Consider the following 24,345-nt stretch of genomic DNA (forward strand, 5'->3'; position numbering starts at 1 on the left):
CCTAATTAATAACTTAACTGTGCCCATCTTTACCTTTATACCTTCTTTCTTTTAAAAAAAAATTTCTTTTGAGAGATAATGATTGTACATATTTATGGGGTACAGAGTTATATTTCTTTTTAAAAAAAAATTATTTATTATTATTTTTTTACATTCTAAAATGTTGTTGTGGAGTAGTTGGGGGGGAAGAGAAGAGGGGAAAGGAGAAGGGGATAAGGTAGGAGGAGGAGGGAGGGAGCGTGGTCTAGACCCGTGGCACCCCCCTCATCCCAGCAGGGGACCACAAAGGGCTTTCTGGTGGTGGCTTGGTCATCACTGGGCTGGATGCGGATGTCAGGGGGTGTAGCTGAGGCCCTCGGCCCCCCACTGCCTTGGCTTGGGAGCAGGTGGTGTTAGACCTTTACTGGTTAATATCAGAACTTAGTCTCTGATCTGTGGGTTTTTTGTTTTTTCTTTATGTTCTGTGTTGAATTATTTGCTATTCCTACCACTTCAACTCTGCACTGGAACTAATTTGTTGTCCTCTGGTTACTTCTAAAATGGGGGGGCTTCCTGTGTGAACTAGCACTTGAGCCCTGTGGTTGAGCTAAATTGCTGCTTTGCTGCTGATTCCCTGGGGAAGGCTCTCATGTACCTCAGGTTTTAATTGTTGACCTTGTAAGCACTTCTGGGTCTTATGAGGTCTGGTACACTTGGAAACTGGTCTGGGCCCGAGTCTTTTCAGCAAACTGCATCCCATGCAATTCTATATTCCTGACCAGTCTCCATTGAGTGGTCCTCTGCTGACTGGAGGGCAGATCAGCTGTCCTTGCTGTGTTCCAATGTTCTCCCTGGTGTGCCTGTCTTCCCCACCCCCTGCACTCCAAACACCTCCCATGGGATGGGCCATGCACCAGTCCCTTATGATGACTCACTGGCCTCTGAGTGGCTCCTTTTTCCAGTTGTCTGTGGCCCCCTGCTCCTATGTGAGTCCACAGAAACCCTGTGAGTGGTCTTGCTGGCCTGGGAACCACCAAAGCCCTCCTCTCCCCTGCTGCCTCCAATCAACTTCATATGAAAGGCACAGCTGCGGCTTTTGACAGCTCTTGCTCTGTGCGCTCACCAAGGCCAGCCTCGAAGTGGCTGGGACTCCAAATGGTTGGGGCAGACCTTTCTTTCTTTCCTCGTGTCTTCTCCTGCCTTTCATGGACTCCGTAAGTCTCTTGTCCTCTTCCCCTGAGGTCTAGTGGCCCCAGTTTGGCAGTTGCTGCTTTTTAATAGTTGTAAATTGGTTAATTGTGGGGCAGGGTGATGCTGGGGACAGTCTATTCTGCCATCTTGACTGGAAGTCCTAGACACCCTGGTTTAAATGGGGCATGCTGTAGACATTTAGCCTTCCAAATGGCTCATCTAATCCTCCAGCTCGGGCCCCATTGGCAGGATTTGGAGCTCTCACCTCCTTTTCCTCCCACTGAGCTGGGCTCGTAGCCATGTGCATGGAAGTGTGCACTACCCAGAGTTATACTTCAATACATTTATATAACGTGTGATGATCTAATCAGGGTAATTAGCATATTCTTCATTCTTTCTTTGTGACATGAACATTTGATCTCTCTTCTAGTTGTTTGATAACATGCAGTAAATTATTGTTAATTATAGATGCTTGGCTTGACTGTACACCAATAGAACTTATTTTTCCTGGCTAGTTGTAATTTGGTGCCCATTAACCAACCTCTCATTATCCCCCCTCCCATTTCCCACCTCTAGTAACCACAGTTGAGAGAATTTTTTGTTCATTCCTTTGACATGATAATGCCAGTGCTTTTTCTGATATTTACTATTTAATAAATACCATAAATAATAGCTAATATTTATTGAATTACTACTATATGCCCATATGATCTTAACAAGATCTTATTTCACTTGGAAGGAATATTTTGGGTCATTTGAACTAGAAAACCCCTAAAATGTAAGTCTTGTGACTGTTTACATCTTATCTTTGTTCCCTAAATATATAAATAATAGTGTCCATACTGTGAAATCTACCTTGGAACTAGAAAACCCCTAAAATGTAAGTCTTGTGACTGTCTACATCTTATCTTTGTTCCCTAAATATATAAATAATAGTGTCCATACTGTGAAATCTACCTTGGATCATTAAATTAAAAGAAATCTTTGACAACATTGAGTTGTCCCCTTGTTTTTTTCCCTTTGCATATATCTTACTAATTGATTTAATTTAAACTACTTATCAATTGGGCAGTACAATTGAGCCATATTCTGTCATATTATTTAATAATATCATAAATAGTTGCTAGTATTTATTGAATTCATACCATATGCCAAGAAATCTTCTAAGTACTTTTATATATTTTAATTTTTATTGCATACTACAAAATGTGTGAGGTAGATAATATTCTAATTTCTGTTTTCCTGATGAGGAAGTTGAGGCACAAAGAAATAAATTAATTTGCCTTGGATTACACAACTAGTAAATGGTGGAGTCAGGATTTGAATCCATTTACTTCTGCTCCAGTGAAACCACCCTTCTACAAAATAGTATAATAAGCCATAGCAAAATCTATTGACCTTAAATTTTGTGAGTAATCACTTAATGCCAGGCACTATCTTGCATTTCTATCCATTGCTTTTGAGGTACAATTATAATTCATCCTTTTTAGAGTAAAGTTCTGTGAGTTTTGACAAATGCATATAGTTGTGTAACCACCACCACAATCAAGGTGTAGTATAGGATGGTTCCAGCATTCTCCCCAAATTTTTCCATGCCCTTTCCCAACCCCAGACCCTGGAAACTGCTGACCTGTTTTCTATCCCTGTAGCTTTGCCTTTTCCAAAATGTCATGTAAATAGAATCATGCAGTTGTCTTTTTTGTCTGGCTTCTTTTACTTAGTACAATACATCTGAGATTCATCCTTGTTGTTGCATCTATCGGTGTTCGTTCCATTTTATTGCTGAGTAGTATTCCATTGCACCGATTTACCAGAGTTTATTTATTCATTACCCAGTTGAGTACAATTGCGTTGCTTCTAGTTTTTGGCAATTACAGATAAAACTGCTATAAAGATTTGCATATGGGTTTTTATGTGATTATATGTTTTCATTTCATTCAGGTAAATACCTGGGAGTAAGACTTCAGATTGTATGCTTAACTGTATGTTTAAATAGGATTTTAGAATACATAAGGGAAGAAAACTCAGTGACAGAAAACCATATTCAGAAAGTAGGTATAATAGCTTCCAGATTAAAATGAAGCTAGAATATGATTGGAGGAATTTAAATTTTATTTTGATTAAAATGTTTATTAATAACTTAAATACATTTAATTAAAATTAATATTATTGAGTAATAATATCCAGCATTGGCAACGATATGGAAGGAAAGGGTAGTTTCATGTGCGGGTGGTAAGAAAGTGAATTAGACAAGTTTTCTGGAGAATTTGGCAGTGCTTATCAAATGTGTTATGTGTACCGGTTCCATTTCTACCTTCAGATATATTCACATGTGTGTGGTATTATTTGTAATTGTGAATAATGGAGACATCAGTAGAGAAGAGTCAATCACTTGTGATACCTTCTTCTCACCATCAGAATACTAGGCAGCATTTCAAAAGAACAGGATAGATCTCTGACAAAGAAACATGTCAAAGATATTATGTAAAAAATATTATGTATATCTGTAATATTTAAATATATATGTATTTAAATTTACATATATAAATACACATATATTTATGTAAAAATATAAACAGCCATATACCCATTGTGAGGGTGTGATAAGAAGATCTGGAAGGCTACACAGCTGACCTTTATACAGTGAAGAGCGAGTTGAAGGGAGGGGCAGAAAGCAGGCGAGCAGAGAGCATGAGACCTGCTTTGTATAGAATGCGCTGCCATATTATTTGACTTTTTTCAAAACAAGCATACATTATTTGGCACATAAAATAACAGCTTCAAAGGAGAGCTAAATAATCCATCACTAATTAACAACTGGCCGGTAAGAACTATTGCATCCTCCCCCAACTTCCTAGTAAAACACCTACGAAGACAAAGAAAAAATGGACACTCATCCAAACTAACAGAATCTCTGTGGATTAGTTGAAACTGGAAAAAGAAAGAGGTACCATACTTTGTCTCTCCAAAGGAGAACTCACTGAATAAAATAAGAAGGTGCTTTATACTTTCCTTCCTGCTAGTCCTGAAGTTAATCCAGTGTCTATACTAGAAAAGCCAGTGTCTATACTAGCCAGAAATCTGAATTACTGCAGTGGCCTACCTATGAAGGCACTCACAGGTTCCACCTGACTGTAATCAGATAAATTATTACCTTCTCCTTTCCCTGCTTTTTCTACCATCATTCTGCAACAATATAGAAACAACCCAGAAAACAAGTGAGCTGAAAATGTATGTGGGGTTGGGAGATGAAGGGTGTCTGGAATAGAGCATTGGATTCTCTCCTCAAGTAAAATATTATAGATACACATAGAGACAGAACGATCCCTAGGAGGAGTGTGTGCTAGGAATTGCAGTTTTCACATTTGAGTATTAGTACCAGAGAATGAGACAAAGGTGTAGAAAAAGATACTCCCTAAAGAAAACACAGAAACCGACAGTGGATTTCCAAGTTGCACCCTTTGAGCTCCCTACTAGCTGATTTCTGGGAAGGGAACTGGTCCATTACACAAGTGTGCAGAGAACTGGGCCAATCGCAGCCCCCATCCCTAGTATGTTGTCAAGTATAATGTTAAAACTGATACTGCTTTGTTTCATTAAAAAAAGATGTGAAAACTTGCATAGAATAAATATATGAATAATAATTATTTTTACAAAGGATAAAAAAATGGACATGCATAAGGGAACAGAAGCAACCAGCAAGTGGCTAATGGTCTGGATTAATACTTTAATTCAAAACTCCTAGGAAATATTAGCTTTGCGAATTGAATTTTAAGCATGACATCAAAAGTAGAAATCATATGGAAAATATCAAAATAGATTTAATTACATAAATAATTCTGAATGTTAAAAATTACAATTTTAAAAGACAAAGGGCATGCTGGGTAAAGAATTTATAATATATGATATACCAAGGGTTAATATCTTTAACAAATGAAAGTGTTCCTAAAAATAAACAAGACCAGCAAATACATTAATAGAGATGCACAAATTTCATGAATATGCAGAGAACCAAAATTACAAATGGCCAACAAACATATGGGGAAACGATGCCCAATCTAATAATCAAAGAAAGTGCAAACAAAGGGCAACCTTTTTACAAATAAAATTGGAAATGTTAATAAGTGATAACATTCAATATTCTAGAGGATTCATGCATGTATTATTAATAATCTTTGACCCATTATTCCCAAATCCTTAAATTTATGCATACCCTTAGACACAGAAATTCTTCTTGTAGGAATTTATTCCAGAGGACAAAAATCGTAAATGTGCACAATGTGTGAGTGAGAATGACATAGTTGCATTTCAGGTATAACACTGAAAAACAGGGAATCATCTAAATATTAAAATTGGTTAAATGAATTTTGGTATAAACAAATACAATCATTAATAATTGTGTTGAGGAAGAATATCTAATAGCCAAGAGAGATAATCACCACTCACTGTGAAAATTGAGAATGTAAGTTACAAAATAGTATTATATGCTGATTTATTTTTTATATAATCATATGCCAAGAAACACAATTCAAAGGGTACACATCAAATATTTATGGTGGCTATCTATCTATTAGTGAAATTGAATGATTTTTGTTTTGTTTCCCTCTAATTCCTAAAATTTCTGCAATGAGTATTCTAAATAGTCCTTTTTTTTCTTTTAAGTTTATGCAAGATAGAGAAAAAAGAATATTCCAAGGATCTTGCATTGCAACGAGGAACAAAAAATTATAGCATCCCAAATAGAAAATAAATCTGTAAACCAAATGCAGTAAAATGGACCTTCCTATTTATCGTTCCTTCTCAGATTGTTTTAGACTATTACTATCCGGAAAGTACCTCTAATTATAAAGTTTAAAAGCTTGAGAACAACTTGTTCTGAAACTTTTATTTATTACCAGCAAAGCATTTGACTACACGGCAAACTTCACTTTCCAGTCATATTAGAATGGATGATAGATTAGCATCTAACTGTCTCTTAATTACTTTTTATAAGTGATGCTTTCTCTTTCTCAGCTATTGAAAGTAGTATGCATATTGAAATGACTCCAGGATAGATCAGCACAAATTCAATGGCACATTTCCAGGAGCTGGATAAAACCCAATCCCCAAAGTCTTTCATCGTTTATCCCAAAGGACAGTAATTCTTCATGGGGTATAGGAGAGGTGAGACATTCAGAATTTCAAACGACTTATGTCTTCTCAAAGGTTCTCCAATGTGTCTCTAGTAGCATCTGTCCCAGTTTGCAGACAGTCCCCATCCCACCCCGCAATGCGTACACACACAGGTTGAGAATTTCAGCATGTAGGAATGTTTCTCATAAGAGAGTGCTGTCCAGGTCAGTGGCATGGGATAAAAAGCTCAGAACAATATCACAGAAAGTTTGATTAACCCAGGAGAGGAAGGGTTCCTTCCTTTTTGACTACAAGGCTAGCAAGTAATTTATTTCTTGGTCACATTAAAGACGTTTTTGAATTTGAGGCCAAGTTTCGATTCATTTATTTTTTTCCCCCAGGAATTCATCAGCATGAAAATAACAAGGCTCTGTTCTTTATGTTTAAAGTGTAACTTTTTTCGTTAATAAGTAAATGGATAAACAAACTATGGTACGTCTATACAATGGAAGATTATTCAGCAATAAAAAGAAATGGACTATCAAGACACCAAAAGACGTTGGAGAACCAAGGTGAAATTATGGCGACAATAAAAAAGATAAGTGGTTGCCGGAGAGGAAGTGACAGATTAAATAGGTGGAGCACAGGGGATTTTTAGGACAATGAGACTATTCTGTATGGTACTTTAATGGCAGATACATGTCATTATACATTTGTCAAAACCCTCAGAATAACAACATGAAAAATGACTACTAATGTAAACTATGAACTGTAGTTAATAATAGTGTATCAATATTGACTCCTTAATTGTTACAAGTGTACCCCACCGTGCAAGATGTTAATAATGAGGGAAGCTGTGTGTGTGGAAGAGAGAGCTCCCAGTATTTTCTGCTCAATTTTTCTATAAATCTAAAACTGCTTGAAAAAAGTTTATTAATTGAAAAAATATAAAGCTTACAATATAAAATTAATATTTATACATAAAGAAGGGGAAAAAGGTCAACTTACTTCCGGTTCACGATTAGCCACTCCCGAATATAGGTCTGAACACAGTCCCTGACATGGGGGTCCAGTTCAACCCTAATAAGGTGGAAAATGAAATGAAAATATGTCATTACTGGGTAACAAACAACAAAACAATCCCTTACAACCAAGGAGTGTGACATGATTTCAAATCCATATCAATGAGAATACTAAGGGTATTCTTGCCCGTTCAAGTGTCTGAAGTATTTCTGAGCAATAACATTTTTACTCTGATGAGGAAACTTGGCGTTTTATGCTTTGTGGGTTTTCTTTATTATAGAGAATCATGTTAAGCTGTACCTATCCCTGAAGGCATCCCGACACAAGACAGGTAGAACTAGCTGTCGTAAAATACAAACAAGAAAAATAAGCATAGATACCTTTCTCTAACGGGTAATTTGGACACATTTTTTGCTCATGTGTAACCTTGTTAAGACATGCACACTCTCTTTTTTGAAAGCCAAGAAAAAGAACAGTTGTCTTATGCTTTGATGAATTGGCAGGCACTGGCTTCAGTCGGTGATCCTGAATTTGGGGGTTCCTGTCATACCTGCTTAGGAGTGTGCCATGAGAGATGCTCTTTAAGTGTTTCAGAGTCTTGAAATCAGAAATAATGATAGCAGCAAAGCTTTTTGCTGTTGTTGCAAATGTGTTAGTACTAGAGATAAATAGGTCTAAATGCTCCAAGTCTTAATTTTCTTGTTTGTATAAAGGGGATAAGAACGGTACCCACCTGTGGACTTGCTGTTAGCATTAGGTGAAATATTGGAGTGGACATATGGTCTCTGGGCCCTGGCTGCCCAAATCCCAGCTTCATGTCTTATATGACCTTGGGCCAGTAACTCAACCCTTCTGTGCCTCAGTTTCCTCACCTTAATGTGGTGATATTAATAGAAAGAGTGCCTCCTTTAGAGAGTTGTCATGAAAATCAAATAAGTTAGTGTACAATGCACTTAGAAAAGTGTCTGGCACATAAAAAGACCTATATGTAATAATTCACATTTATGTACCATTTACTATGCACTAGGCACTGATGTAATCACTTTACGTATATTAATTCAGTTAATCCTCAATCTGCCCCCTAGGGCAGGTACTACTATTATTCTCATTTTGCAGAAGAATGAGATGCTAAGGATCTTGCTCCAAGTCACACAGCAAGTGGTAGAGCAGGGACTTGGACCCAGCAGCTCACCTGTGGAGTCCACACTTGTAACCACTATGCTGTCAAGTTTAACATACAGTTCTGGGCTAAGCACGAGGTGTTCACTGGGAGTCAACTACAGTTTCCTCTGATGATGACCATGACACCTTCCCCTGCCTTAACTATACAGAAGACTTTTTGGCAACCATGAAAATAGTAGAGGTTGTTTTAAACTCATCAGACAGATAATGTGTTAGCTATAAATTCTGGTGACAAGAAAATAATATACTCAAATATCGACGCTTCTATTTTTTTAAATTAAAAAATATCTTCCATCCTTTATATTTACTGTAGTATTTTAAACAGATTTTTCCAAGATTCTGGCCATATTTAAAGGCAATTAATCAATCATATATTTCACACAATGAAATAAAATTAAATGATTTTCTACCAAAGGTGAAAATAATAGGTATTACCTGTATTAAAGTCACACCTGAATAAATGGACTGGTGACAGGAAAAAATGTTTCCCAGTGTTTTTGTTATTTGGGAAATGATTATTGTCAAAACATTAGAGCTGCACATATAGTCAGCTCTCCTGTGTGAGTGAGAACTCTCTGAACAGGAGAGCAAAGGGTCATAATAATGTCACATCATCACTGTCATCTAGGGTCCCTAAACCATGATAAAATAAAATCCAAAATAGAACTAGCATATCTCAAAGTAATGACGGTAGGGGCTGTGTTTCATGATCTTTTTTCTGGGACTGTTTGGGAAAGATAAGAAGGTTGAAAATGTCCAGGAGCATGTGAATCTTAATTTTGACTTTAAAATGAGTGCAAATAAAAGTTCATCCTAAACCTCCAAAGAGACATTGATTTTTACACTATCAGATAACAGGAGTTCCGTTTAAATACAATTCCACAGTTAGTCTGATATCAAGAGCTAATGCCTATAAACACAGAGACCAACCCACTGTAGAAACTCACGCCCTGAGAAGCTATCTACATACATGTTCACTCCACCGAGCTTCCCCATTATTTTTCCACTTGACAAAACTTTCTTTAAGGGAAGAGACTTTTTATCCCAGTATCCAGCACATAGTAGATGCTCAATAGATGTGGGTTGAACTTATGTTTCTAAACTGATCTAGACTCTTATATGGAAATAATTAAAATGCTTCTCAATGATTATTATGAAAATCTTGACATTTTTACAAATGAAAAAACTGAGGCTTTGTGAGGTCATGTGACTCACCCAAGGTCACTGAGCTAGTACCAGGCAGTCTGGCTCCAGAGCCTGCACTTTAACCTCTTCTTGAACATTCCATCTTACCCTATAACACCCCTTGAACTGGCTTAGTCTCACATGGCTTTTCAAAGCCTCTGGCCAAACCAAGGTGACAGTACCAGACAGTGGTTCGTCACATCTTAATGGACTGAGTAATTTTGTTTATTTTTTTTTAAAGATCAGAATTAGGGCATCTCCCCGTTCACCAATAACAGCCACGACAGTCACAACCCCATCTACATTTTAAGAAAACGATTTACCCTTCCTCCGGCAAAGAGGGCTGCAAAGTCCTACATTCCTTTGGCGTGAACACCACGTCCAAGTCGTCATCGGTGAAGTCTCCCAGCTCCTGTGCCAGCTCCACATCCAGGCTGTTCAGGTGTGTCATGAGAAGTCCTTCAAAGTCCACTGGTTCCACAGGGTCATAAAACTGAGGCTGGAGGGGTGGGGAAAAGCAAAACAAAACAAAAAAAAAAGTTTCCCACACGGGCTTCCTGGTAAAGGCCTAAGGTAACAGCAGATGCCTGCCTTGCCTTCCCTTTCGACTTAGCAAGTGCTTCACTCAGCATAAAACAAAGTGACTCTTTGGAGGAGCTGTCAAACACAGAAGCCGGGATATGGAAAGGAAAAGAAACGCAGCACGGAAAGTCAAGTCATAACGTGATGAGTAATTAAAATCACACCCCAAGGCAGAATTTTTCTCTGCTTAATTGCATCTTGATGAGGAATCCTGAGGAGATCCAAAATGAGATCACAAGGCTTTGCTGAATTTTTATAATTTCTCCTGCAAACGCTCTCTGAGGCCACGATTGTTTACCTAAGTACAAGGGAACTGGTGAATGGAGGCAATTTTCCAGAAATTTGGGCAAACCCAACCCTCTCTGGCTGAGTATTTAGGCACAGTGTTTCCTTTGGCCCGAGTTATCCTATATGTTGCTTCCTGAAAGCGCTTCATACATAATCACAGGCGACAGTGAACCAGACTCCATGGCTGAAACACTCCAACGCAGTGATTTCCAAACGCCACTGGCTGACTGGAGCTGGTCTGGAAGAAGTTTTCATTGGACTGCAGCTATATGAGCAAATGCACAAAGCTGCTGAGTTTTCATATGGCCACATTAGCTCACATTCAAAGAACTGTTCTTTGTGCTTCAATTTTATCCACCCAGTGGAAGAGGGAGGCAATAAAATAAATGATAGAAATAGAGGGGTATTTAAAAAAAACATTTTTCTTTAGTCAATAAAATTAAAACTTGGCAATCCTTCACCAGTTCCCTATTAAACAATTTTTTTTTTCTGTGAAATCCAAAGACTTAGGGAACCACTGCCTTAGGAAATAAAAGAATCCCTTGGATCAAGTAGATTTTGTGTAATAAAAATAATAGCAGCTCTATGGAGTGTTTGTTTATGATGGACTATCTGGAGTCACCAGCCCAAGGAGGCACTGTTTTCCTCTACTCTACCCCCCAATATTCCAACAAAACAAACACCCCGGATTCTGGACTTGTCCTGTCTGAATGTGGGACAAGAACATATCCCAAGGAAGTGCTGACAAAACCGGTTTTTCATCCCCTTGAAACCAAACACCAGTAAAGGCTTCAGGTTGGAGAGGAGAAACAAAGTGTCACCGAAGAGACAAAAAGGAAGTAAGATTAGAGGATGTAAATGTGGCTTGTCTTGTCCCCTCCCCACCCTTGCTGTCCCTGGTGGTGGTGGACACATGAATGACGTGTGTTGGGGAGTCAGAATGAATTGGGGAATTGGGCAGAACACACCTTACTTCCTGTCTGAGATTCTTGAAGGTGGATGGCAGATAAAAGGGGACAGAAGAGAAAGTGACAGGACAGATCACTCCTTTAGTCTTCCCTTGGTTCTGACTAGGGATCTGGAGGTCAATGGAGGAAAGGACCACAGTCCTTACGAGGGTGCCTCTCAAAAGAAAAGACCACAACAATTCATTGAACTTTCAGAAGGAGAGAACAAACCTAAGGTTACTGGAGATGGGGTTGGAGGGAGGGAGGGGGTTTGAAGAGGGACAGGTCAGGTAAAGGGCATAAAGAAAAATCATGATCTGAAATAATGAATATGCTAATAACAATTTAAAAAAAAATGGGGCCGACCCCGTGGCGCACTCGGGAGAGTGCGGCGCTGGGAGCGCAGCGACGCTCCTGCCGCGGGTTCGGATCCTATATAGGAATGGCCGGTGCGCTCACTGGCTGAGCGCGGTGTGGGCGACACCACACCAAGGGTTGCGATCCCCTTACCAGTCACGAAAAAAGACGAAAAAAAAAGAAGCAACAGGGGCCAGCAGGGGCTAAAGGGGCCGAGCTCAGCCTACGCAGGAGCCAGGTGGGGACTGAGTTCACAAAAGGATGCTGTTGAACTCTGCCAGAGGGAATACAGGTGTCATCTGTGCAGAGAACAAATAAATCTACCACAGACACCTACATAAGACCAACCTCAAAAGAGAAAGTAGATGTTCCCTCTCCTCTGCCCTTGCCCAACCATCACATGGAATAGAGAGTTTAGCATCAGGCCTTGAAATGCCTTCTATAGGAAATGAAGAAAACTGAATTTCTTGCATCCCCAACCTTATTATTGTAAAGTTTATACTCATTGAACTAATCATTATTGAGCACATACTCTGAGCTCAATAATTGCACTAGGTCATTATACACATTATCTCCTTTAATCCTAATTAGTACCCTATGAGGTATGCATTACAGGCTGAATATCCCTTATCTGAAATGTTTGGGACCAGAAGTGTTTCAGATTTTGTATTTTTGGATTTTGTAATATGTGTCATTTTATTGGGATGGAACCTAAGTCTAAACACAAAATTCATTTATGTTTCATATACCCCTTATACACATAGCCTGAAGGTAATTTTATACAACATTTTAAATAATTTTGTTCATGAAACAAAGTTTTGACTGAGTTTTGACTGTGACCAGTCATGTGAGGTCAGGTATGGAATTTTCCATTTGTGGCGTCATGTAGATACTCAAAAAATTTCAGATTTGGAGCATTTCGGATTTTTGATTTTTTGATTAGGGATGTTTAACCTGTATCCCCATTTTACAGATAATAAAGTTGAAGGCTAGAGATTTAATAATATGCCATGATTACGAAGCTAGGAAGTAGCCCATAATGGAATTCAAACCTAGGTAGGCTCATATTGTTAAACACTATACTTTTGATTGTTTTCTCTTGCAGGCCTTTCAAGGAATCTGTATTTTATGAAATAATTAAAACACAAGGCATAATAAGTGTGTTTGGAAACAAGTCAAAAAATACATTTATCATTACCTACAAATTCAGCTCTGAACTTCTCATGAGATTGGCTGCTCAAAGTAATAACAGTAAATAAATTAAAAAAAAATAAAAGTAATAAAAAATGTAAATTTACTATGAAGTATAGTAATCACTCAAGCAGAGGTGCTGGAAATATACACTTAAAATTATTATTACCTCCCGCCGGGGGTTCGGATCCTATATAGGGATGGCTGGTGCACTCACTGGCTGAGCGCGGTGCAGGCGACACCAAACCAAGGGTTGCGGTCCCCTTACCAGTCACAAAAAGGACAAAAAAAGAAAAAAAATTAAATTGAAGCACAGTTTGAAGGAAGGTGGCACAAGCACTAGTAACTTAAGAAGTCTTGTGGAGAAACGACGTTTGTGTACAATTACCAGAGAAAAAAATTCACTTCCAGCCAAAGTAGAATACTTGTCATGTCTCTGAAATACAAACCACAATGATGAAAAAACCTGTCTGATAGCAGCACCTGCTACAAGATGGACTGTCCAGGGAGAAAAGGATGGCGACTCTCTCACCTGGCAATTATTTGCTGAGGATTTGAGTGCACATCACACAGAAGAGCGTGGGTAGCTCCTCTCACGAAGCTGCACTTTCTTTTTTTTTTTTTTTTTTTTTCCTTTTTGTCTTTTTTTACTGACCGGTAACGGGATCGCAACCCTCGGTGTCACACCCATACCGGGGACCAGCAACGGGATCGCAACCCTCAGACCCTCAGTGTTGCGCCCGCACCGCGCTCAGCCAGTGAGCAGGAACCGGTCTCCACATGGGATCCGAACCCTCAGCGGTAGCGCCGCCGCGCTCCCAAGCGGTGCACTCTCCAGTGCGCCACCGGGCCGGCCCATGAAGCCGCACTTTCATCAACCAGGAGATGGTGAAATTTGCAACCTTCTCACATATAAATAGTGCTATCTTGGGAGGGGGGATTTGATAAAGAGCACGGCTATTATCATTTGAGCCCTGATTGTGTGGCAATATGCCAAGTGCAATATACTCAATTGATGGGGAGGTCATAAACTCTTGAGGTCTGAATATATTCCAGGACCGAAGAGACTGTAAACACAAACAGTAATGATAGAGTTGTTGAGTATGGTTCTAGCACTAGCCTATGCACAAGTTGGCATTTAATAACTTGTTTCCCCTAGTAAACTAGTTTTGCTGTTGGCAAGTGGGTGGAGACTCCAACTGCTGTTAGCTAGGCCTCCAAGAGTTGTGCCTAAAGCAAATTCAAATAATAACCAGGAACCAAAAAAGAAGTCTGTTCTCTAAGCTATCTGAAGTCTAAGTCTCAAGAGTAGGTCTTACTATGAGGCAATCAACATACACACACCAGCACATCCGTAAGCACACGAGCACACACATGTATTAAGTGGTGAACAAAGGAGAAAGCAAATTCGGAAGAGAGTTACAGAGGCACTGCATTTCATTGGGGATGAAGCTTGGGAATAGGGTAGGATAGGGTGGACGGGTGTTCTAAGATCTGCCCAAGGCAGGATTTGGGGCCTTAGAAGCTTAAAAGCCAAACATGAAAACTATTTTGTTTTCTCAGCTGTTGAGATGTAGGTGGCCTCCTAGTCAGTGAAGACCAAAGACTAGTTTAAATAGTATGATCCAAAGCAATCTCAAGAACATCACCTTTATACCATGAATTATCATACTGTGTATATCATTTGTTAAGATAATACAAGAAAAAATCAAAATCAAAACAAACAACTCCCCCCCCCAATTTTTAAATAAAACAAATAAAAATACCTAAGGCTGCAAATGATCCTAAACCAGGCTTTACCTATTGTGATGGCTTCATGATGTGTCAACTTGGCTAAACTGAACTACATTCCCCAGAATTCCCTTTCTAGTATATTTCGAGACAGACTGAGCTACAAGAGTTTCCCTTGCAAGAGCTGGAGGACAGAAGGTAGGCTGCAGATGTTTTGCAGTGTACACAAACCCTTCTGTTGTACAATTGAACACTAATTTAGGTGCTGCTGTGAAGAGATATCGTCAGTGTAATTAAAGTCCCTAATCAGTTGACTTTAAGTTAATCAAAAAAGAGATTACTTTGGGTGAGCCTAAATTAACCAGTAGGAAGCCTTTTCTAAGAAGGTAGAGGTGCTCTTGAAGTTCAGAGACTCCAAGGTTTGGCTTAATGCTTGGGGGATTCTAGTCTGCTTTTGATCTTTCCTTCCTGTCTGCCCTATAGATTTTGGGCTTGCTTAGCCAGCCACCACTAGTGAGTAAACCAGTGCCTTAATGTATGTGCATATGTACTTCCTACTGGTTCTGGTGCTCTGGCTGATACACCTACTTTCATTCATTCAACAAATACTCTTTGGAGTCCTACATTATCAGGCAGTAGGCTGGGGAAACATAGTCATTGCCCGCAAGCAATTTTCAACACTTCTCTTATGAAAGATTATGCAGTCTTTCTTCATAGTTATGTGTTTTTTTTTTTCAGAGTTCTAGTCAGTAGACTAGAAATACATACACATGCACACACCCACAAATTATAAATATCCTACAAACTTAAGTTATCCACAGCCAAATATTCACTTTTAAAATTAAGTAGGTTTGAGCTTTTTCCTGTCCTCTAACATATGTCAAAGGCTGTTTCTCCTGACAAAGGCTAGGATTCAATTTGTTTTGAAATTAAAAATTCTTACAGCACCAGAACCATATCTATTTAAAATTAAAATACATAGATCTTATCATAGTGTGGTATACAGATAACATATTGATAGCTGATTCAAATAGCAAATCAGAACAATATTTCACAAATAAGGGTATTGAAAACAGGGAGGTTAAATGGCTTGCCCCAAATCATGCAGGTAGTCACAAAGACCTGGAGCCTTTGTTACAGGGTTGGGGAGGCTTCATGTCACTCTGGGTGGTGCTGGGGAAGAGGCATGATGTCTTCAGGTAGTGCACCTGTACCCCCACAGAGAGCGGTCCTCACATCTACTTGGCTCTTCATGACAGACAAGCCTTGTCAAAGTCACCCAAGACTGCCATGTTGCCAAATTCAATGGTCTCTGCTCAGTCCTGGTTTATCTACAGCACTAGACATAGGTGGTCACTCTCTCCCTCTTAAAATGCTTTCTTCCCATGAAGGGCGAACAATCGTCCCAGTAAGTCCAAGTCTCTGAAAGTCCCATGTACTGGAAAACTCCTCAGTCCTGGGCAAACTGGAACAGTTGGGTCTCCCTACATTTTGGATTCCACCTTTTCTAGGGTCTTCTCCTACTATGCAGTGCCCTAGAGTTCAGTCCTAAAACATCTCTTCTTAATCTGCATTCACTCCCAGATCATCTCATCCACTGCCATCTATTTTTTTTTAATTACAAATTTATATGTGCATCCTCAACTTCTGCCATAAAATCCAGACTGACTTTTCCAACTACACCTCAACACCACCACTTGGTAATCTAACAGGCCTTGCAAACATAACACATTCAAGACCAACCTTAATTTTCCTGCCAATCTGCTCTTCACATACCTTCCAAGGCTCTGTACCTCGGTGGCAATTCCATTCCACCAGTTTCCTAGGCCAAAAATTTTGAAGTCAATGTTGATTTTTCTCTTTCTCTTACACTCTTCATATAATCCATCAGAAAATCCTATCCACTTTCCTTCTGAAATATATCCAGAATCCAAACACTTCTCACCTTCTCTACTGCCATCGCTTTCCTGAGTCATTGTGACATCTTCCTAACTGTCCTCCCCATTCCAGTCTGTTTTCCACATAGCAGCTACAGTGGTCTTTATAAAAAGGACTCTATAAGCGATCCTTATAAAAAGTGAGATTGGACCTGGCCTTTGTTCAATGCTTCCAGTGGCTTCCTATTTTAATCAGAGGATGAACCAATGTTCCTTCATGGTCATATGAGACCTCAGGGTCTATGACCCAGCTCTGCTTTCCCTGTGATCTCATCTCCTACTACCCACTCCGTTCAGGCCACATTCTGCTTCCTTGCTGTTTCTGAAGCATGCTGCACACTCTTGGGGACCTTGTACTTGGAATACCCTTTTGACTGGAATACAGATATTCCTCTGAATATCTGTCAAGTTCATTCAGAATTCTGGCTGAGTATCTCCTTTCCAGAGATAGAGGCCTTCACAGACCACTCAATTTAAAATAGCATCTCTTTGGTGTCCCTATTCCCTTTCCCTGAAGGCAGTAAGGTTCTTCTGGCTTCAGTGATTTCACTGTACTTTGTGGCCTAGATTAGACAACGTTTTCCTGCTTCCCCTCATGGCAGTGGTCCACTGAAGCCAGAGCCGAAGATGCTGACATGCCATCCAGGGCATCAAACCAAGGCTATTTTTACTAAGGCTGACTTGATTCCCTTTTGTACAGTGACCCTAATGAAATGCCTGCTCTGCATGCGCAGTGCCTGCCACTGTCTCATTTCATCTTCCATTGTAAATTTGCATGAAAACTATACAAACATCTTCATTTTCCATCTTGTCCCCTCCAGTGCAATCAATGAAACCTAAGAATAGCCCAGCTCCTTGAATGACGAAGTACAAAAGAACAGTAGAATCAGAAGACTAAAAGAGGACCATATTTATTAAACAATTCCTCACTTAAGTCATCCTTAGCTGTAAAAGAAGAAGGTTGCTTTATGCGTAGAAGCCTATACATGTTAAAAAATGAATACCTTCTAAGGTATGAGACTTTTTTTTTTTTAAACATAAATGTTAGATATACAAACATGTCATGTAACCATGGTGTTTTGGTACATATCCAGGATGTGGCTTTTTACATCCTTTTCTTCAGCCAGAGCTGTTATGGTTCAGCTGATTCACCCCAATTTACTTCAATACTTCTCTCATTTTCAAAAATAGGATTTTTCCCTCCATAAAAATGAAGCTTAAGGTTATTAACCATGTACACGACGTCTCAAATCCTTCTCACTACCTTAGGGCATAGATCCCATCCCTTTCATCTCTTGTATGTTTCACTCCCCTTTCTTCTTTCAATAATCAGAAAATAGTTTTAGTATTTTACAGTTTCATATTAACAGAGACATGGAATGTAGAATTTCTTGCCCACATAGGTGGCTGGCAACAGAGAATGCCAAGGCCAATGGGTGAGTCTACGCACAGGCATATGTACTAGCCAGAGCCCCTCTCTCTGGCCCTGGTCACAAAGGACTTGGGTGACAGTGTCTAATAGACCCAGAGCAAATCTTTCATCATGTCCAGAAAACCAACTCTAAATGATGGATCCTCTTCATATTCAAAAGTGCAAAATTTTAAAATATTTTATCTACTTTGAAAATGTATATACACACAATTATCACAACTAACATTTACAATTATGGTTTTAAAAAAAACCCAATAAAACAAACAAACAGAAAATCAAACACATGCCCTTCCTCTCATTTGATTTATTAGATTTATGACAGAAGCCACCATATTTACATAGGGATATATCCATAGGGTTAGCAAGTGGTTTTGGCTGCCACATATTCCACAATTCAGAGCACACAGGGCAGCCAAAGAAATATTACCTCTCTTTATATTCTTTCCCCTGTTTGGAATACTTCTACCTATGTAAGTAAGCTCTTTAAATGATTCTCAACCGGGAGCGCCAGCCGCGCCTCCCAAGCAGCGCACTATCCAGTGCGCCACCGGGCCGGCCCAAATTGTTGCTTATTTTTGCCATTTTCTTGATATCATCTCTTAGAAAATGGGTAGCCAAGCCACATGATAACTTGACTACTTAGCTAATGAAGTGATTCATCAAAATTTACTTTCATTCAAACCTATCGAGGACGCAGAATTACCTAAAAAGACCTGCAAACATTAAGCAATTTTTTACTAATTTTACATTCAAAAAGGATTTCTCCTGACAAAATTTAAGGCTGCAGCATTAAAAGTAAAAGCTGGTGTGGAGAGAAGGGGTTAAAGCCTGTTAGATAACTTCCTTAAAGTCTCTTAACAGTGATGTTCACACTATTTCCCAAGACAGCTACTGCACAAAGCTGCAGTCTTAACTTATTTTAAAAAAGCAAAGCTCCAAAACCTCCCACCTTGCTTCGAATTTAAGTGCATCCAGTCACTTTTTAACTAAATGTTGCATATTTTGGAATACAACTTGAATCAGAATTTTTTAAAAAATTTGGTTTTCGATTAAATATATATCAGCATCAAATTAAACCAAGAAACAAGTTTAATTTACCTTGGTTTAAAGCTCACCTAACATATCCAAAAACACGGGCTCATGCTTTCATTGTAATCTGCAATTTTGAAACAGACAGGAAAAGTACGAATAAAAAGTGCAGTCTAGCAAAAGCCCCCAAATGTCATCGCAAGTTTCCTCTTGCAGTAAAAGGTGCTATGCATTGTTTAGTACTACTATTTCATTCATGACACGACACACAAATTATCCTTCTGAAATAACCACAAAACACTCCAGTAAAACATACCTTTAAAAGATACACAGTTACACGGCGTGTAAATTGTTACAGGAGACAAAATGGCAGCTACAGGAAACGGGGTGGAAGGTTACAAAATTTCTAAGAGCAGAAGTGGTTTTGAAGTAATAAGTAGAAACAAAAAATAACCTAACCTCCTCAAGATAACCACCAGAACGAGCAAGAAAGTGCTGCTGTGCTGCTGAGGAAGTGAGCACAGGGAAGGCTGGAGCCTCTCACAAAGGAAGTGAGCCCTCACTTGTGGTATGACACACCATCTCATTGAAGTCACAGTGAGCTCCCTTGGCACATGTCTGGCCTTCAGTCCTTAAATAATGTTAACACATTATTGTACGCCCTACAATTGGTGTTAATATAAAAATGTAGGTAATCTTCAACTTAAAAAGGGAAGTGTGTTTTAAAAACGAAGGTTGGTACATACTATATGATTCCAATTATATAAAGTTCCAGGTAGGGCAAAATTATAACAACAGAAAGGCATCAGTGCTCACCTGGGTTGGGGCTGGGAGAAGAGACGGACTGCAAAAAGGCAGGAGGGGACTTTTTAGGATGAAGGAAATATTCTATTCCTTGATTGGGTAGAAGTTGAATGACTATAAATTGCCCAAATTCATCAAATTGTCTACCTAAAATGGGTAGATTGTATTGTAGGGACATTACACTTCCAAGAAAGTGATTTTACAAAATGAAGGTTGCAACCCGGTTTTCAGATATTGAAATACATTTTTCCAATAAAAGCATGCTACGATTGGTGGTAAGTTTCCAGGCTAACCTCTCTCCCCTACATATGAACCATAATTTGGGTGAAATTGAGTAGCCTAGAAGCCCACTAAATCCAGAGAGGCCAGAACCACAGCCCTGGGAGGTCCTATCTGCACTTTAAACCCTAGTTGGAGAGGAAAAGAGGGATGTTGTCCAGCCTTTCTTATTCTGAGCAGCCGAGCCTTTTTGGTTGGCTGCCTCCTATAACAGAAACAAAAAGCAGGCAGGGAGTTAGGAATTGGTGCTTGGAGAATGTAAGGTGGCAGCAGGAAGATCTAAGGAGGATCAGGAAGCAAATGCACAGGCCGAGCACTTCTGCACTTGACCATTTGCCAAACAAACCAGTAACTCATACTTACTAGTTGAAGAGAGGGGAAGCCAGAGGTACTTATGCTCTGCCGCTGGTACTGGCCAAGGTTTGGTGGGAGGGTGAACTGTTTCCTTATTTCTGCTGAAGAGTACCTTGGATTAAAATAGAGAAATTTACATGAAGTGATTATTTTTAAAAATCATCACAATTATAGATGAAATACTTGATATCATATTATAAAAGCAATATCTGGGTGGGGCAATGGGCAGAAGTGACTGGAATACCCTTAGTGGTCTGTTAGTAACCATTGTCATTTTTGTCTGATAATACACTCGGAGGCCAGGATGCCTGCAGTCACGGCTCCTGCCCAGTACTGGAAGGATGATGGCAGGAGAAGAAAGAGCTTGAGCCCAAGTGAAAGATCCAGGACATTTGGTTGCTTCTGCCCCCCAGCCATTCAGAGGAGTTGGCTCTCCATTAAGTCATCTGGTCTCTGACTAGAGTCCTTTAAACCCAGAGCTGCCATTGTGATTCAGCCATTCTGATTTCAAGTGGCAGACCCCTTTTGGTCGGCCGCCTGCTATAACAGAGAATGCCAGAGAACTGTTATAGGAACACTTCTCCATCCCTGCAGGCTCCTTAGATGCTACCTGGAATTCCCAAGGACTGTATTTTTCCAAACTGCTCCTAGTGGAGAGATACTTTGCATCACCCATATTGACATTACTAGTCTCAGCCAACACCCCTGGTGACCAGGAACCACACACGAGAGAGAAAATTGTCCCCATTGTCTATTCACACCTGCAGGCATGAGTGTGCCACCTTCAAACAGGTAGACCTCTGAGCACTCATTTGTTTGGAACTCAGAACACACTTTGTCATTATATCGTTATGTTGGTGGTTGGATTCTCAGACTAGTTCACAAAGGTGTATTTAAGTCACAACGAGACCAAAGCATACAATACCAACACCAGTGCCAAATATAACTAGAAACTAACAGAGATTACTGAGGTTCAAATGAGGTCATATATTTGAAACATGCTGTGTATCCAACAAGGCTATATATAAGTTTTAAACATTATAATTTAAAATACAATAAGTAATATTTCTTTAATGAGCTGAGATACCCTTCTTCTAAGGAACTCAAATAGTTTATAAATATTATCTTCTTCATTTTCACAAATTTTATTGGGATTGAGACTTAGGGTTTGTTTAAAATGTCAGTACCCATACTGGGAAGTCAGATGGTGGTGACAGATCGGTGGTAGGGGTTGGGCAGAGGAGCTCTATGTTTTTATTCAGGTGACAGATAATTGAGATATACAATTAACACTAAGAAGCAGTAGAGCTTGCCAAGTGTGAACAATTTGTATCAAATCATCGGCTACTTAATACAAATGTAGATTCTTAGACCCTACCCCTATCCTGAATTAGTATCTCTTGTGGTATGGCCTGGAAAACTGAATTTTATGCCAGTGACTGCAGGTGATTTTTATGTCCAATAAAGAGTAGGATTCGCTGATAGTGTAAGACTGTGAGAGAGTGGCTGGCTCATTAATTCATTCATCAAACACTGAGAGCACATAAAGTGCCAGCCTCTCTGCCAAGCATTAGGAATTGAAGTTGGAGAAGATGATGTTGCTGGTCCTGGGAAGTTGGGTGCAGTGTGTGGGTGGAAAGAGGGCAGATAGATAATTGAATAAGTCATTATCATATGATATGTATTATAATACAGCAATGTGCACAATTCCCTGTAAGCAAAGGGGGGACAGTTACTAATTCAGCCTAAGAATGCTTAGGAAGCTTCTGCAATAAGGAGCCTTTTGAGCCAGATTTTGAAGACAAAATAAAATTAGCAAAAGAAGTTCTGATGGAAAAGAAGGCCATGCATTTAAACATTATTTAAAAATCATTTTATGATATCTAGACCTAAGGTTTCCTCATTCCTAGATCAAGTATTTTAACCACGATACTGTCCTGTTTCTTTACAACAGATGTGTGTAGAAGAATGAAGAAAAATAAGAGTGACAACTCATTGATGTAGTCCTGAGTTTTGCCATTTGCCAGTACATCAGCTAACTAGGCTGAGTCTTAGTTTCACTACAGGTAAATTGAAGGGGCTGGGGTTTGTGGTCTCCTGGGAACCTTTCCAGCTCTAACTGGCAAAAATGCACAAACATCTGCAAGCAGAACAATCAACACAACGATCTGCACCAGCAGCTGTGCTAGAAAACCAAATTCCCCCAGAAGGCTTCTCCCTGGCTTTCAACCCTAAAAAAATTCTCTCACAATGTGCTGGTATGGCCAGCAGCCAACATGGTTGGAAGGATTTTAAAAGTGATTCAAGGAAAAACCTTGTCTATAAGTACTTAAAGAGGTTTGGGGGACTCTTGAGGTTTCCCCAAATCTGACATTTTAAACAGTAATGAAAGAGGTAGGGTAAAGAAAAACAAACATGCAATTTACTCTTAGTAGCTAACAACTGACTGTAAAACACTCAACAAGTACAAAGTATAAAGTACAAAGCTAGTAACAAATAATGATCACAGACATTTATGAGCAGCATACATACGGATGCACCTGCAATCATGCGGTATACTTAAACCTTGCAAAATAGCCATCATTTCAGGACTGAAAAGGATTCACACCAAGGGAGCAGTGAAAGAATGTTACCCCCCATGCCTACTGAATTACAAGCTTAGGGAAATGTAGTATAAAAAATAATCAAGGTTTTAAAATTTGTTGTATGTAGAAAAACTGGCTCCAGATGAAGTAATTATCAAAGGTGAGATCACCACGCATGGCATGGATAAGGCTGAAAACACAGGGCTAGCTCAAGAGTGAGTAGTTGCTGGAGCAGACCACTTAAGGCTTGTTCTGAGATGCATTCTCAGATACTTTCAGTAAAGTACACTGTTAAATTTAAAAGGATACAAAATGAGTTTTGGTAGCAAACTTTATATCTCTATATAACTCCATCCATATATATATTTATATGTATATATATCTCCATACAGACATGCATAAATGATTTCAGCGATGAAGTCTGAATTAAATTCCACAGTTCTTCAGCCTGCAGCCTTGTAACAGATTATTTCAGGTTTTAGAGTTTCTCATATTTTCCATCTCTTCTTATAAACAGACATGTCATAAATGTACAACTTCTGTGAAGCTGATTCAACAAGTGGAAACATGACTACAAAGAGAAGTCTGCTCCTTATTAATGAGCTATGGAACTTATGTTTCTCCCTCACGGGGGAGTCCCAAATCCCTTTCACTTGGAAAATTCCTATGAAGACAGAAGAATATTTATTAGATGACTTAACTGTTTGAGAGTTCCAGCAGCAAGCCTAGAGGATTTCCCAATGTCTTCTGTGTCTCTTTAAGATATGTCTTGACCCCAGCCTTTATCTGTCATCATATAAGTTAGTTTCCCTCTTGACATAATCACCACTGACTGATGAGGCAGTGCAGTCACCTAAAAGAACATCTGCAAATATTGAGTGCTTTTTGTCTGTAGCTGTTTAAATTTTTTTAAAAAGGTTTCTCCAGAAAAGTGTATTGAGACATAAAGAAACAGATCTAACATATGTAATCTGAAGTCCCAAAGAGGAGGAGACACAAAACAGGAGAAGTAATATTCAAAGAAATATTATTGAGAAAAATACCAAAGACATGGACTCATGAAGCTCTACAAACCCCCATCAGAATCAATACAGGTGTGGGCCGGCCTGGTGGCGCACTGCTACAGTGCACCGCTTGGGAGCGCGGTGGCGCTCCCG

The 24,345-nt window shown here is 39.3% G+C and overlaps 1 protein-coding gene across 1 annotated transcript in view; it reads right to left on the reverse strand.

Moving 5' to 3' along the window:
* Positions 1-20,715, reverse strand: part of LOC103609959 (dedicator of cytokinesis protein 8-like) — a gene marked incomplete at both ends in the record, with an annotated part of 31,675 nt that extends 10,960 nt beyond the window's left edge. Inside the window, 3 exons of the mRNA XM_008594211.1 lie at positions 7,291-7,362; positions 9,996-10,171; positions 20,613-20,715. Coding sequence (XP_008592433.1) covers positions 7,291-7,362; positions 9,996-10,171; positions 20,613-20,715 — 351 coding nt within the window. The remainder of the gene's footprint in view (positions 1-7,290; positions 7,363-9,995; positions 10,172-20,612) is intronic.
* Positions 20,716-24,345: the final 3,630 nt, after the last annotated feature.

This window comes from Galeopterus variegatus, unplaced genomic scaffold, assembly GCF_000696425.1.
Source record: "Galeopterus variegatus unplaced genomic scaffold, G_variegatus-3.0.2 Scaffold10360, whole genome shotgun sequence".
NCBI lineage: Eukaryota > Metazoa > Chordata > Mammalia > Dermoptera > Cynocephalidae > Galeopterus > Galeopterus variegatus.